Source organism: Vidua macroura, chromosome 2 (assembly GCF_024509145.1).
Source record: "Vidua macroura isolate BioBank_ID:100142 chromosome 2, ASM2450914v1, whole genome shotgun sequence".
NCBI lineage: Eukaryota > Metazoa > Chordata > Aves > Passeriformes > Viduidae > Vidua > Vidua macroura.
In genome coordinates this window covers 67650426-67666748 of record NC_071572.1, presented here as the reverse complement: position 1 = coordinate 67666748, position 16323 = coordinate 67650426, and the positions used below count along the sequence as shown (strand labels likewise).

Genomic DNA, 16323 nt, shown 5'->3' with positions numbered 1-16323 from the left:
AGAACCAGGAATTCTGTTCGGAGTGCATGGTGAACTGAAAGATGTTCTTATCTGCAGCTTTATTGCAGTGTCCACATCACAGAGCAACAGTGATTCAATACTCCAGCACCTAAGTCTCTGTGAACTGTTCAGATAAACACTACTATAAAATTAGTAAGAAACCACCTGTTTCCGGAGAAGCTGAGTACTTTTAGCTAAAGGTACTTCAATGTGATGAAACTATTTTCTGTTCATCATTTGAAAGTAGTATCTTTCAGCAGTGATCAGAATTCTGTTTTAAAGAATGAGAAAAATATCTCTCTTATAAGAGCTGGAGATATCTTTTGGGGGTAAAAAACAGCTGAAGTGGTAAGAGTTCCTCAGATGGGAAATCACTATGGTCCTGTTTCCTCTCAATTAGCTGGAATGCATGGTTACCTCACTGTAAGGGACTGTGGGGACAAAGAGGTGAAGAAGAATCGTCTCTCCTACAGAGAACGTCTTATGGTCAAAACCTGGGACTATTTCATTGCTGCAGAAGAAGTCACCTGGGATTATGCCCCAAGTATTCCAGACACCCTTGATAGGTAAAATAATCGTTTGTCAGTATAACAGGGAATGTTAACATTAAATCACAGGATAATTGTAGTTGGAAAGAACCTCTTGGTATCCAACAGCAAAGTTGCACTGGACTTTATGCGGTTGCATTTTTATTGTTTCCAAGTACAGGGACCCCTCAGCTTCTCTTGGCACCTTTGCAACTTCACAGTGAAAAAATTTTTCCTTATATCTAAACGTTCTTCCTCATGTTGCACCTTGTGCCGTTGTGTCTCATTTCCTCACTATGCAGCTTTGAGAAGCATGTGGTCCTGCTTTCTCTATAATGTCAGTTTGATAGTTGAGGTTAAACATAAGACGCTCCCTTAGTTATGTCTTTGCATGACTGAAGAAACTGGAATTTTGCTTCTATGCCAAGTGCTCTGGCTCTCTGATCACCATTGTGGCCCTTCGTTGGACTCTCACCAGTGACTTTCTTCCCTGAAAAGCCCAGCAGTGGACACTTTCTTTTTCCTCTCACAGAGAGCCCAAAATAACAAGATGATTGAGGAATTGTCCAAAGTAGCATACAAGCTTATTTTCTAAAATACTTTCCGGCATCAATTCTGCTGAAATATCCAATCCTTAAGGGGAAGAGAAAGGGAGGGAGTGAGGGAATATTTCTGGAGATTAAAAGTTTTTAGAAGTTCACTACAATAAAGTGTTTAGGGAACAGGAGAAGGAGCTTTCTATAAATGGCATCTGCATGGTACCAATGTAGATGGAGTAAAAGTCATAATAAATAAGTATATTGGGCTATTTTGCTCAACTTAAGACAAATAGAAGGAATAGAAGGAATTCTGTAACATATATGATGTGATAGTGTACAGTGCACTGTGGGGTTAAATTTGCAATCTGTCAGTTCCCCAGTGCTATTTGTGCCTTTACGAGCCTTTACAAGCTGATGCTCATAAGAATCTTTAAGGATTTAAGTAGAACAAAACAAATTCCTTATTCTGTAAGGGTTATAGTTTCATATACCTCCTTAGAAATACAGTGTTTGCACAATTCATTCTCCTTTGGCATGATTTGTTTCCTTTATATGCTCTTGAACTGCACAGAACAAACTTTTATATCTCTCCTGCCAGTCACACTGCCTTACTTAACCACCTCAGTGCTCTGATCATTCCTCCTTTGTTCAAAACTCCAGAGTTTATCCCTTTTCAGTAACCTTTTTTGAAGTGCGAGTGACAGCAAACATGTTGCTCTGTGTAAATTCCAAGTGTTTATTCTAGTTTTTCTCTCAACATTAACAATTTTAATTTGAAACCTCAGTGTAACACTACTTACTTGTATGGTGCCTGACTGGGATTAAGATTGTGTTCCTATTTCTCCTGGAGTCTTTGCTATTGTGAGCAAATTGATTTTTTTTTTCCTCCATGCTCAACTAGGCCTTTGAAAAAGGAGAACAGTGATTTCTGTCTTACCTTGAAAGTGTACCTCCTGCTTCAGTTTGTTTCATACTTTTATGTACACTGTTACATTAAATGTAAACTCTGATATTAATTGGTCATATGTAATACTAAAACACAAGTAATGATCTAAGATTCTTCTTTCCTAATTTAGGTTAGAATTTGGGATGAAAAGCCTTAGGTTAGTTTAGGGTTTGGATTTTTTTTTCAAGCAGTGAGATTTCTACCAGTTGCTTGAATACTAATTTTGTATTTTAACAGATGCTACTATTCAAGTTTTGTTGATAATTTTTCTTTTCCTTTATTTTTAAGACACTATAAATCACAACACTTGGACAACTTCTCCAATCTCATTGGTAAAAGGTATAAAAAGGCTATTTTTACACAATATACTGATGCCAGCTTTACTAAACGTCTGGAAAATCCTCGTCCCAAGGAAACTGGAATCTTGGGCCCTGTTATCAGAGCTCAAATCAATGATAAAGTCAGAGTAAGTAACACAAATACAGAGATTATTTATACTATAGCATGTTTTTTATTGAGGCAGAGATACAAAGGAACTAGTTTGAATTTTGTTGTCTTTCAAATAATATAGCTCATGTTCTAAATATTGACCCTGTTAAAAGGTATGATCACAAGTAACAGTGTTTAGCTTGCATTTTTCAGTGTTCCTTCTACAGTTTTCATGACTGTGCTTAATTTTACAACATAAACATGCTTCAGTCACACTCTGTAAAATATATGTTGACACTGGTCCAAAATGGGAAAAAAACCCTAGACCTGGGTGGACTTCTGAGGGGATTTGTATATGAGGCTGAACTTCATGAGCCTCTTGTTTCTTATGCTGATATTTTTTCCTGCTGTTTTAGGTAAAGGTACTCAGTTTCCATGATCAAATGTTATGAAACTACAAAATATTTGCATTACAAGCTTGTGCTGCTGCAACATCCACTTGTCTTTCTGTTGTCATTTAATGATGCATCACAAAGTTCCATAACTTTCAACTTCTGTCATTTCCACCATGACTCTGTGGCTCTGAATTTGAGCTTAGCATGTTCCTTTTTTTCTTTTCTCTTTCTCTCTCTTTTTTTTTTAATCATGATTTTGTCAAGAATAGGCAGGAAATTTTTCCTTTTCCTTACATATCTTCTCTGGATCTTAGAATCTGGGACAAGCTTTGGTTTTTAAATTTTTTTTCTCCCATTTTGAAGGTTTTTAAGAACTTCAGTCAGTAACTTCATATTTTCAGAGATAGTGTGTGCCTAGTACCTAGAAGAACAAGCGTTCTTTTTAGACCTTCCAGAGCCCAGCTGTAAGCAGCTGAACTTCTCTCAGTGGGGTCTACAAAGTCCAGCAGAATGGTAACAGCATTTATTCTTTGGGTCTATATATCAAACAATACTTAAGACACCCTTTTGCCTTTCTGGCACTTTCTGGGCTAAACCCAGGCAAATTCTACTGTAGTGGTAACTTCATTATATATTCAGACAAGGATTTGTGGATTCCTAATTTATTTTTTTCATTTGCCTATCAATGTAGATTGTATTCAAAAATAAGGCCAGTCGACCCTACAGCATTTATTTCCATGGAGTGACACTTGCAAAGAATGCAGAAGGAGCTGATTATCCTCTGGATCCCACAAGTAAAAAATTTGTGAAATATATTTTTGCATATCACTAACTGTTATGGATGGTTTTGTTGCTTTGAAGGAGGTGCTGTGGCTAGGAATGTGCATGACTGGGAGACCTCAGTTCTGTGCCCTGCCTCTGCTTACCTGTTATGTTGCCTTATAGAGAAACAAAGGTATTATCTGCAAAGCAGAGACAAATACCCTCTGTTGTGTTAGTTTTCTGTTTTTGTTTGTGATTTTAGAGAGACAATAGTTTTGCTGAATTTCACTTATCTCAAGGTAGTTTTTAATGGCCAAACTACACCAATGTCATTAGAAGGTGCAGCTTGATATTAAGATCTGGCTCTAAGTTCGTGTCTTTACTGTTCTTGTTTTTCCTTAGGCAATGGCACCCAGAGTAGAGGAGTTGAACCAGGGAATATGTACACTTATGAGTGGAAAATTGCTAAAACAGACCAACCCACTGCAGAGGATGCACAATGTATTACAAGGCTGTATCACAGTGCTGTAAATATTGAGAGAGATATAGCCTCTGGACTGATTGGCCCACTTCTTATTTGTAAAAGTGAAGCACTGACACAAAAGGGTGTGCAGGTAACTTGTTTGGGCAGATTTTGCTCAAATAATGCTATTTATTCTACACTGAATTTAGTTTTACTTTCCTTAGAGAACTGTTCTGTGGAGAGCAGTTAAACCAATTGGCTCCTGAAGAAAGAGTGGTCTAACTGTCCACTGCAGTAAGGGAATTATGTTCTGTGTTTCTTAGCAAGTGCTAAGAAAGGTCAACAAAAGGTCAGCCAGACTTTAAAGTCTATTTCTAGACTTGATAATAAATTTTCCTGCTGCTATTATAGTTTCATACCTTGAAGATACTCATATCTGACCTGGTTCCTTTCTATAACAGAGACAACTCCACAGCATCTGACCATCTCAGGCACAATTAATCTAGAACAACCAAAACAGCATGGGAGCGTTCTGGGAGAGGGCTTCCCTTTACCAGTTATTGAAATCTTGCTTGGCAAAGACTTAAGCATTATTTGAGAGACAAAAATGTCAGAAGCTTTGTCAGGTCAAACCAGAAGTCTGGCTCTGTTACAGAGAGCCCAGTCATAAAGCACCTGTGTATCAGCAGTGCTAGAGGCTTGCTCAGCGTTCCACTGCTGGTTGGGTGCAGTAGTAGGATTGAAGTCTGGAGCCTCTGCTCCCTTCCCCATAACCTTTGGATCACACTTACCAGGACTCTGGTGAAGCTTATGTTGCTTACATAGGAAGAAAGAGATTGTAGGATTGAGTTCTTAATACATGTATCTGCTGATAAAATGTAACTGCTGTATTGGTTGTCTTTCAGAAAAAGGCAGATGAGGAGCAGCAGGCAGTATTTGCTGTGTTCGATGAAAATAAGAGCTGGTACCTAGAGGATAACATCAAGGAGTACTGCAGCAACCCAGCCACTGTTAAAAGGGATGATCCCAAGTTCTATAACTCAAACGTAATGCACAGTGAGTGGGATACTGAGATGAATAATAGGAAAGCTTATATGAACCTGAGCACTCAGTGATTGCTTGTTCTCAGAAGTACATGTGATCGGGGAATCCTCCAGAGATTCAGTGAACTTCTAACTGTGCCAGGTGGCACTGGACAGAAATAGGAACTATCTTAGAATTAGAAAGGTTGGAAAAGACCTCCAAGATCAAGTCCAGCCTCTCACCTAATACCAGCATGCCCACTAAAACATACTGCAGAGTGCCACATTCACTTGTTTTTTGAACACTCCCAGGGATGATGACTCTGCTGCTTCCTTTGGGAGCCTGTTACAATGGTTATACACTCCATATATGGTGAAGAACTTTTTCCTAATATCCAACCTGAACCTTCCCTGGTGCAGCTTGAGGCTGTTTCCCCTTGTTTTATTGCTAGCTGTCAGGGGGGGAAAAGGCCTACCCACATCTTGCCACTAGTAGCTAGGCTGGCGCTGGACCCTGATGCAAAGGCAAGGGTTAACTAAATTTTGATGCAGCACCCTGCTGCCTTAAAGATAATATTTTCAGAGATGGAAATTACCATAGTTTCAGCCCTGTGCCAGTCTCTTTCCAGTGCAAACATGAGTCCAGTGCACTGACATCAAAGAATAGGAAGTTTTAAAACAAAAATACTGAAACCACTTTTCCTTTGCTTTCCTTTTAGCAATAAATGGCTATGTGTCTGACAGCAGTGAAATCCTTGGATTTTGCCGAGATACTGTGGTTCAGTGGCACTTTTTCAGTGTTGGCACTCATGATGAGCTTGTCTCTGTTCGCCTTGCTGGACACTTTTTTCTGTACCAAGGGAAATACGAAGATACACTGAGCCTTTTCCCAATGAGTGGAGAATCAGTCACAGTGGAAATGGACAATGGTGGTAAGTGGTGGAACTGTAGTGTTTGACAGTTCTTCTAAGACATTATTTAATCCCCAGTCTATAAGGACTTACATAAATAGGAGAGAAAATTCTTCTGACAAACACAGTGCTAGAAAACATTTAATCATTTCCCAGTGCAAGTCATGTGCATGGAGTCTTGCTGGCTACACCAACTTAGCTGTATGCTGTACTGAGGCTCTTTTTGTTGGTCATCTTGTGATTTTTTTTTTTCCACTTCACAATTAATACTGGGGTTAGTAATGATAATTTTAAGGCAAGATTCTTCTCAGAAACCGGTATCAACTCCATTGTATGATTTCCAGGTTTGCCACATTCTTGTCTATTCTAAGCAGTCTAAAATGGGCTGAAACTGTTAAATTCTGCTGGTCATTAATGAGCAAAATGGCTACACCTGACCTTAATCTTGTGGTTATTCAGCAGCAGTAAAGTCTGCCTGCCTGAACTGGGTCACTGGACTGTGGGATGCATCTCAATGTCTAGTAGAATTAACACTATGTCTTGGAAGAGGGGCCATCAGAACCCATGTAGTCCACACTTAAGGCATTACTTCCAAAAGGACAGATTCTTTGTCCTTGAAGTCTGTCCACTTTGAGTGGTCATTCTAAAATCCCTCGAGGTTTAAGTATCCTTATCCCATTTAAAATCTCTTATTTTTTAAAGAAATATATTTTACACATTGCACAACATCAAGACCTTATAACTTAAAAATGCTTAAGTGGCTTGTATTGCTCATTAAAACACTATTAGACTTCATGGAAACTTCCCCAGTAATAAACTTGTATTTTTGTTTGATTTTGGTATGCAGTCTATTCTTTCCATCTAGGCCATATTTTCTTTGATAAATTTGCTGGTTTTAGAAATCAGGAAAGCTGTGCAGATCCCTTCAAGCTGATCAATACAGGAAGAATTGTATGTGACCTTTTTAATAAAAAACCCTGTTTATCAGGGTGTTAGTTCTGTCTATTCTGTCATTTCTGCTAGTTCCAAAAGCAAGGTATAACAAGCAAAGAACTTGATTTGATGTTGTTTAGGGAAACAGATTTTTTTTTCTTCTCTGAAGATTCTAGTTTCCAATAGAGAACTTACCTTGTGACAAGGTTTTGGAGGAATTATTAAAACCTTTACATTAATCTGAGATGTCTCAGACTGGCAGCTTAATAGCTTGTGTCAGATTGGAAATTCAAATTGCTTTATTCTTATTATACTTTATTAAAGATCATCCATGATTCATTCAAAAACTTTTAAAATACTATGTTTGCCAACATTGCCTCAGAATGTATTTGCTCTGCTCAGAATGTTCTATCTATGTAGCAGTGCATGCACCAGTAAGGACAGGATAAAATTGAAACTTTATCTTGAAAGGTCTCACTCTTAGATCCAGATCTAAACATAGGATCCTTTAATTTGTTTCTTTCTTTATCATATCCATCTCTTTCATGGGTTATTTTTGGATTCAGGTTTTAGTTACAGCTTAAACTAAGGAAAAGAATTCCATCTCCTAGATGTATTTATATGTACTGTTGTCTACATTTAATAATTATTTTTCATTGCAGTGAGAGCTCATGAATATCCCAGGTAAAGATTAGCTGTCTTCTATAGCAGGTGCTGTAGAAGCAATACCAACTATTTGCCTTGGCCACTTACATGACAGACACAGTCCAGTCTCATAACACTTTTATTTCAATTGCAGGTACTTGGCTTTTGGCATCCTGGGGCACCCCAGAAATGAGTTACGGCATGAGGCTGAGATTCAGGGATGCTAAATGTGACTATGAGGAAGATGAAACATTTGATGTTGTGGCTTTAAGTCCCACCAAGACTGAAAGAAAGGCTGTTACCACCTCAGCTGAGGAAGATGTGCAAGAAAATGACGAAAACAAGGAGGAATCAGATTACCAGGATTACCTGGCTTCTTTTTACTCCATCCGAGGCTCAAGAAAGGCAGCAGGTGATGAAGAAAAACAGAATCTTACAGCCCTGGCCTGGGAGGAGTATGAAGATGCTGATGCTATGAGTTCTGAGGTGGCAGTTGGCTCAGATCTGACAGCTATAAATAATAGTGGAACAACAAACAACTCTAAGTTCTTAGAAACTCATATCACTCCTCTTCCCCCAGTCAAGGCCGAAACATTCCAGTCAAATCACACATCAGTCACAGCAGAAGAGGATTTATTTTTAGCTACCACAAGTGATGGAGAAGCTGACTTGGTATTTGAGAATAGAAGCCAAAGCAACTATGAAATAGCTCACAGTAACATGTCTGCAGGTGAACACTTGCTGAGCAATGGGGAAGGCCCAGTGAATGTTGCAGAAGAACTTCCTGCTGGTGGAAATGACAGTAAACCTTTTTCAGAAAAGCATCAAGAGCAAAGCACAAGAAGAGGAAATTATACCACTCACCAGAGAAGGAAAAGGCATAGCTCACTGCCCATTAAGTTTTACTCTATCCAAAAGATGAATGCCCTTCTAAATCATGTCCGAAATAAAAATGTCTCATTTTCTGACAAGACCGATGCACCTTATTCTGTGCATCATACAGAGAACACATCCAATGAAGCCATGGTGGGAACTGGCCAACTGCCAAATGAACATGATGATGATCTGGAAGAGGAGGGAAAGAAGATGGAAAATGCCATGCATACAGTTAACTTGACACTGGATTTGGACCTCATAGTAGGAGATAGGTCTAATGCATCCAGCCTTTCTGAACCCAGGATATCCAAAGATAAACCAGCAGATGTTTTTTCTTTAGAATATATGTTGGACAATACAAGCCCTAATTCCAGCCCTGCTGTAGTAAAGAACTTATTGGAAGCATCATTGCCTGGGGCTGAGAAATATTCATCTAAAATGACTAGTGAGGAATGGAATTTGGTATCTGCAAAGATGAATCTAGGATTAGAGGCAAGCTTAGATAAATCTGCTGGTGGTAAGTTAAGTCATCATGGCAGAAATGGTACAGCATCCCTAAATAAGGAGGATATGAAGTATCAAGGGTTCTCACATCTAATCGGGGAAAACCAGAAAGGGACCCACATGCACCCAACTCATAAAGAAAAGGAGGGAAACAAGAATGATACCTTGACTTTGTCTGGAACCTTCATCAAGATCCGAAGGAGAAAAAAGGAAGACGCAAAAATTACCTACTTGCTGAGCCCACGGAGTAGAAACCCCAAAAAGCCCATCAATTCCATAGCAGGATTTGGCCGTGCGTTGCTTCCAGGTGGGACCAACCACACGGCAGCGCCGTGTTGCACAGACACCGTCAGGGCAGCCAGCGAGGGCAGCCAGAGGGTGGATGTGAGCGGAGCCAGGCACCGAGAGTTGCTGGGTGACAGCCTCACCCCGCGGCAGTTCAGGCCATCCGTCACAATTGGCCTTCCCCGAGCAGATGGAGACTATGACTATGTGATAGGAGAATCCTACAGCGACGAGAGCTTGGGTGGGGAGTACGAGTACCATTATGTGAGCTTTGATGACCCCTACATGACAGACCCCAAGGTGAACATCAGCAGGCAGCGTAACCCTGATGACATTGCTGAGCACTACCTGCGCAGCAAAGGCAACAAGAGGAGATATTACATCGCAGCTAAAGAAGTCTGCTGGAATTATGCAGGATATAAGAAAAGGTTTGCCTAAATAGTTTGCTTTCATTTGGCACACCATCCTGAAACCTCCTTGCAGAATGTTGATTCAACCATGACAACATGCTGATAAACTTAAAAGCATCTGTAATGTGCCACCTGATTTCTGACATTTCAGTGGAAGAACCATAAGAATTTTTCACAGGAGACTCACATCCCTTAGAAATGTCAGAGTGAGATCACTATAATCAAGCACAACACAGCTAAGAACTCTTTTTTTTTTTTTCTTAACCCCCTTTTGTAGACTCACTAGTAACAGTCTTTAATACATCAGTTATAAAACTCACTGTGAGTTTTATAAGAGGGAATCTTGCAGCTTGTTTTGTTATACTTGAATGTTTTACTTTGTGCTTCAGTTCTTGGTACATGTACACAGGACAGAGACCTCAAAGTCTTTTCCTGGAATTTAATGGACTAACTGATGGAATCTAGAATGGGATGTGCTTATAGGCAGATTAAATTAGTTTCTAGCACTATCAGGAAATGGTTCTGGTGTCTCAGTTCTCTGCTGGAAAATGGGATAGCAGCACTTTCCAACTTCACAAGGCTGCGGTATTAAAAAGTATATGAAAGCTGCAAGGTTTTTAACCACACTGGTGACTGCCTTATATTAAGAGTAAAAACAAAGCTGAATAAAGTATTATTATTGCTCCTGCTGTTTAGAGAAATCAGAAGGTGACTGGATCACAAATCCTAATGTTGATGGATTTTCTTACATTTTGACAGGCAAGACTTGGCTACTGTGCCGCAGCAAAGAATATGTGAGAATATACCAAGAGAAACACTGTACTAAAATTCACTGTCTTAATTGATACAGGTTAGGGTCAGTGCTCATCCAACAAGGCATAGAATTCCTTGTCACTTTTCATCAAAAAGCTGAACCAAAATTTGCACAAGTTTGGAATTTTATCAAAAACAGCCAAAACAGGAGCAAGAATACTTTCATTATGCAAAATGAATCTCCAAACATAGATTATTTCTCAAATTGAATTTCCATTTCATTTAATGGAAATAAAACTTTTTCATTATTTACTCCTGCTTCATCTCAGTCCATATAAATGGCACTTGCAAAAATAGCAGAAACAAGACAGTTTCTTCGGGCACTTGCAAAATCAAGAACTTTTTTATGCTTAAACCCCTATAGAGGTCTCTCCAGAGATGTTCATCCTCAGCTGGTGTGAGCTGCATAGTTCCAGTGAATTTAACAGAGCTCATGGCATATCCTGTCTCAGTGTATTGAAGAGCTAAAACCCAGCCTTTCTTCTATGTAACTTACATTATTTTGTTTTATTTTGCAGAATTGATAATAAAGCAAGATTTGTAGGTAATTATAATAGCATTTCAACACTTCTATTTGAGATCTGAGCAACAGTCTGAATGTCTAAAAGCTTATTTTACCACACTAGCTCTGTGATGCAAAATGCAGATATTATCAGATGTAAAGATCTGAGAGACAGTACAGTGTAGGTGATAGGCTCACTACACTCAGGCAAGCTCCAATTAAATTATTAAGGCTAAGAATAAAAGGAAAATAGAGCTCAGATGGATTTTGAGAGACTTGTTGGAGTTTTTCAGGGATAGTTTACCAAATGGTTGAGGGATCTCTTATTCAATTGTATAACTTGAATTGCTTAAACATTGCAAGCCATGATTTTCAGAATCATCTAACACTCATTTTGTAGATTCACAGAAGGTTGGAAAACACCTTTAAGACCATTGAGTCCAGCCTTTAACCCAGCACTGCCAGGTTCACCACTAAACCATGTCCCTCAGAACCACATCCACATATCTTCTAAACACTTCATGACCATGACTCAACCACTTCCCTGGGCAACCCTTTTGGTAAAGAAATTTTTGCAAATATCCAATCTAAATCTTCCCTGACACAGTTTGAAGGCGTTTGAGTGTTTGTTCTTTCTATTCACAGAATTCTAAAATGTTTCTGCTGTATGAGTTCTCAGGTTTCATCAAAGCTATTATTTCTGATTCCCTGTGTGGGATTTTAATTGGGGTTTTCCTTTCAGTGCAATGAGGAATGACAAAACCTGTAAAGATGGCAGCAGACGTAAGGTGATTTTCCAGAGCTATACAGACAGTACCTTTTCGACTCTTCAGGATGAAGATGAATATACAGAACATCTTGGCATCCTGGGACCAGTTATTCGGGCTGAAGTGGATGATGTTATCCTAGTAGGTCAATGTTTTGCTTGTGTGTGCAGAATAAGATTCTTACAGTGATCATGGAGTGTGACAGAATGGATCTAAAAATACCACAAATTTTTAAAATATGATGAAGGGGAAACAGTTTTCAAAGCTGGAAATTGCACGGTGAACTTGTAAACACTGTGATGTGTTTCAAAGAAACACATCTTTTTTCTCTCCTGTCCACAGCAAATTAAATTCTGTTTTTCTTTCTTATGTTTCCCAGCACTAAATACTAGCTCATTGATCTACTGTAAAATAATATTTAGGTTTAATGTTAATGAAAAATGAGTTTTCTAAACTCAAAAATTAGAACATATGTGTTCAAGATTAATATATACTTTTTGGGAAAATATATCATTTCCTCTAAAAAGTTTTGCTGTGCGGGATTTTATTAGATCTGTCAACAAGGTTGAAGAGGAACCATATCCCTGGTGATACTGTAGTATATTTGCATTAGGAAGCACAGTGCTGTAAAATTTCCCTTCTCTCATCCTTCTTCATCCAGTCTTCCAACACACAGGGGTGGACTTAGATAAGGAGAATAGATCTCAGTGCTTTCCACTTATTTCAGTAGGAGTGGTGTGCAAAAGGAACTCACCAAACGATGTTTAAATCGTGAGTAAGAGAAGAAAAAGATTTTGTAGCTTGGGAGCATTATTCTCTAAGGAGAGGTAAATTTGTAATCCCACTATCCTGGTGTTTCTCTGGGACAAGTGGGAAGCACTGATTTCAGCAAGAATGTTACAGAGGTCTAGAGTTTCTATATTGTAACAACTGCAGCAAAGCTAAGAGGTAGAAACTCCCCATTTCCCTGCTGGCAGCAACTAAGCAGCTCCAGGTATGAAGGGCAGCAGTAAATGTCCTGGGAGCCTTGACTTGGTGGAAGACAGGGAGCTAGACTTGTTCTTTCTGATTTTTCATTAACTACCTCCTTCAAAGGTGGAGACAGCATGGAGATGTCAAAAACTCTCTCTGCTGGCTTTTCCATGTACAATGTAGTCTGTAATCTTTATGCAAATCCTGACCTGGTTTGAGGTCATGGGGATGTAGTGTATTTAGGCCTGAGTTTGCTGAACAGAATCTATTTTGGGTTTTTTAGGTTCATTTTAAGAATCTGGCATCCAGACCATATTCCCTCCATGCCCATGGAGTCCTCTATGAAAAGTCCTCTGAGGGAAGCGTTTATGATGATGAATCTACTGCTTGGTTTAAGGAAGATGAAGTTCAGCCAAATAACAGCTACATATATGTATGGTACGCAAGCCAGCGATCGGGCCCTGTGCAGTCAGGAGCAGCTTGTCGGTCCTGGATCTACTACTCTGATTTAAACCTGGTAAGGGAATTAAAATAGAAGTGGTGGTGTTGCTGGGGTTGGTCACAGAATCATAGAAACACTTGTGTTGGTAGGCATCACCAGAGATCATTCAGTCCACCACTGCAACTCAAGCAGAATTGGCTGGAGGAGTTTGTCCAGGACCAATGTTCAGCTGGGTTTTGAATATCTCCAAATGATGCATGGCTGTAGAAGTGCAAACTGCAGAACATGTTTTTTGATAGCTGTTCTTTCCTTTTGGGCTCGATGTTCCCATCTGATGTTTAATCTCTTGCACTCAGCTAAAGCAGGACATAAGGTATGGAAGAATTTGAACTGGGCAACTCTGGTAGACTGAGCAGGGGAGAGTAAAAATAGAAGGGAGCAGTAATTCTGGGACTAACTTTAGATTTTTAGGGGCTGATGCATTCCTGCAGAATGCTATAGGGTTTTTTTAACATCTTTTGGGAAATCCACTTTTACCTCTAAACATGAGTTTATTACCTTCTAGGAGAAAGACATTCAGTCTGGTTTGATTGGGCCAATACTGATCTGTGAAAAAGGAGCCTTCAGCAAATCAAACGGCAGCAGAGACTTTTTCTTGCTTTTTATGGTCTTTGATGAAGAGAAAAGCTGGTACTTTGACAAACATTCTGGAAGGCCTTGTAATGAGAAGACACAAGAAATGCAGCAATGCCACGAATTCTATGGTATTTATTTCATTTTGCCAAATGTGCAGTTTATTGGGGTAGAGGGAAAGGCGTCAGGGGAGGTATCTCAGCTCACAGTCCTTTTCAACATGCATAAATCCTGCATTTTAGTTGTGTGAATTTTTTTTGTTGTTATCAATTATACCTATAGTAGTCATGGGTTTACATGTAAAAATTAGCAATGATGGGAAATTTGCTATTCAAATGAAGAAAGGACATATTAGACTGAAACTTTCAACAGAAAACTTCTCTATTGCATTCACATACATATTCCCCCATATTAAAAGAAAAAAATAAACAAATAAGTCTTCTTTGCAGTAAGAAGCTAGTAACCTGACAACTTCTTGCAAGAAATTTAAAAATATTTTAATAATTTGACAAATCAGGTAGTTCTAATAAGGCATTTGAAGCAGCTGTAGAACAGCCCTTCATACACCTCTCTGTGGATATAGAGGTATGTCAGTTGTGCCTGTGGAAATGGGAGCTGCAGAAAGAGTTTTGGATAGCTGTCCTTTCTTTTGGGCCTGATATTCCCATCTTACATTTAAATCTTTTTGTTTTCCTGGCTGCCGTGTTGCTACCAAGCTGTGCTCAAATCTTCTGGTGATTTTCTGTATTGATGTACATAGACCATAAAGTGTGTTGCACTTTAAATTGGAAAAAAGTATGTTTTTTTCCAAGCACATTGCTTCATTAAATATTTTGCTAATTTCAATAATTACTTTCTAGCACTTTGAGACCTGTTTTGTGAGCACTTTTTCTGACTAACAATCTTTTTTTTCAGCCATTAATGGAATTACCTACAATTTGCAAGGCTTGAGGATGTATGAAGGTGAAACAGTCCGATGGCACTTGCTGAATATGGGTGGGCCAAAAGACATTCATGTTGTTCATTTTCATGGACAGACTTTCATAGAACAAGGAAAGCCAGAGCATCAGCTTGGTACATACACTCTGCTTCCAGGTAAGCATCAGAGCAGAGTAAGTTCTAAGGGGTGACCTGTGCAGTCTGTCATTTTCACACCAATTTAAAGGTCTCCATATGGTGAGAGTTTGGGGGTTTTAATATCCAGGTAAGTGATACAGAACAGAAAGAGCAACTGTGAGCCCTAGGAGAATTCTTATTCTCTCTCCAGGGAGAAATAGGCTGTAAGTATTCATTAGACTGCAGGATGAAGTCCTTTGCCTCATCACTGTCAGCAGTGCCAGTGTGCAATAACAGCACTTATCAAGCCTGTATTGCCAGCTACAAGGGTTCAAGGAAAAAAAAAAAGACAACAAGGAGATCAAAATAATGAGACTGGCTTGGAATACTAGGAGTTTTAGTGAACATTAGGGGTAGTTAATTCACTATTTTATTTCATTATTTTTAAGGTAGTGCTTTTCACTGTGAAATCTACATATTTTTGTTTAAATGGGAGGCAGAATTAGCTGGAATTACCTGAAGAATTGTCTGCAGCAACTAGGAACATGAGAAAAGCAATGAGAACATGTCCTGTACTTTCTAAAAAGTGCATCAAGCAACTGAAACCATATCTGCTTCCTGCTCAATGCTTGGCACTTCTGGGGCATGCAGAAAGTGAGGGGAAGGCCCATACTTCTAATTTTCCCCTTCTACTTTTGGCTTCTTTACATCCATCCTTTTCATTACTGGAACAATACACTGGCACAGTAGGAGTAAGAATCATAATCAGCACCACAGACTTAACATCCCTGCATTATGTAATAAACGCTGTTCACTACACTGTTCAGCACTGTAGTTAACGTGCAAATATCTGTTGTTATGTACAGGCAGGCAAGGTTTTGTACTTTGCACCATCAGCAAAGGTTGGGTTTTGATCTGGCTACTTGATTCCAATCTCAGTCTCCAGCTAAAACTAGCTTGCTAAGAAAAAAAATCACTGAGTTGGTGGAAGTTACTGCTCTTATTGCAATGTGTATTTAAATTTTCTGGATTAGGTCATAGGAAGGTCTTTGGTTTAAAATTCACCCTCACTGACATCAGCCTTGTAATGCCAATGTTTCTGACACATTTCATTTCCTTTTTTCAAGGCTCATTTAGAACAATTGAAATGAAACCACAGAGACCTGGCTGGTGGCTTTTAGACACTGAAGTGGGGGAATACCAGCAAGCAGGAATGCAGACATCGTATTTGGTTATAGAGAAAGGTATGAACTACAGGGGGTTTTGGCTGGGAAAGTCAAGCTATGAAGTCTTTTCTACTCTTTCAGGATCGCTAGAAATAAATTTGGGAGATTGTTCTGCAAAAAAAAACATTTAGGAAATTATCCACATTTAAGGACATGGTGGTGTGGTTACTGTAAATTTGTTCTAGAAGAAAAAAATTTTAGCTTCCAGCAATGCTAGGTTTGAATTATTTAGCATACTACCTTTATTCCTCTAGCATGCTAGCTT

General features: G+C 39.0%; 1 protein-coding gene across 2 annotated transcripts in view; it reads left to right on the top strand.

The window, feature by feature from the left end:
- Nucleotides 1-16323, top strand: part of F5 (coagulation factor V) — a 40471-nt gene that overhangs the window by 16216 nt on the left and 7932 nt on the right. For both annotated transcript variants that reach the window (XM_053969972.1, XM_053969973.1), the window contains 12 exons: nt 401-566; nt 2301-2478; nt 3528-3630; nt 4001-4212; nt 4967-5117; nt 5803-6015; nt 7727-9665; nt 11705-11870; nt 12985-13218; nt 13709-13907; nt 14692-14871; nt 15960-16076. In XM_053969972.1, the coding sequence (XP_053825947.1) occupies nt 401-566; nt 2301-2478; nt 3528-3630; nt 4001-4212; nt 4967-5117; nt 5803-6015; nt 7727-9665; nt 11705-11870; nt 12985-13218; nt 13709-13907; nt 14692-14871; nt 15960-16076 (3858 nt within the window). The remainder of the gene's footprint in view (nt 1-400; nt 567-2300; nt 2479-3527; nt 3631-4000; nt 4213-4966; nt 5118-5802; nt 6016-7726; nt 9666-11704; nt 11871-12984; nt 13219-13708; nt 13908-14691; nt 14872-15959; nt 16077-16323) is intronic.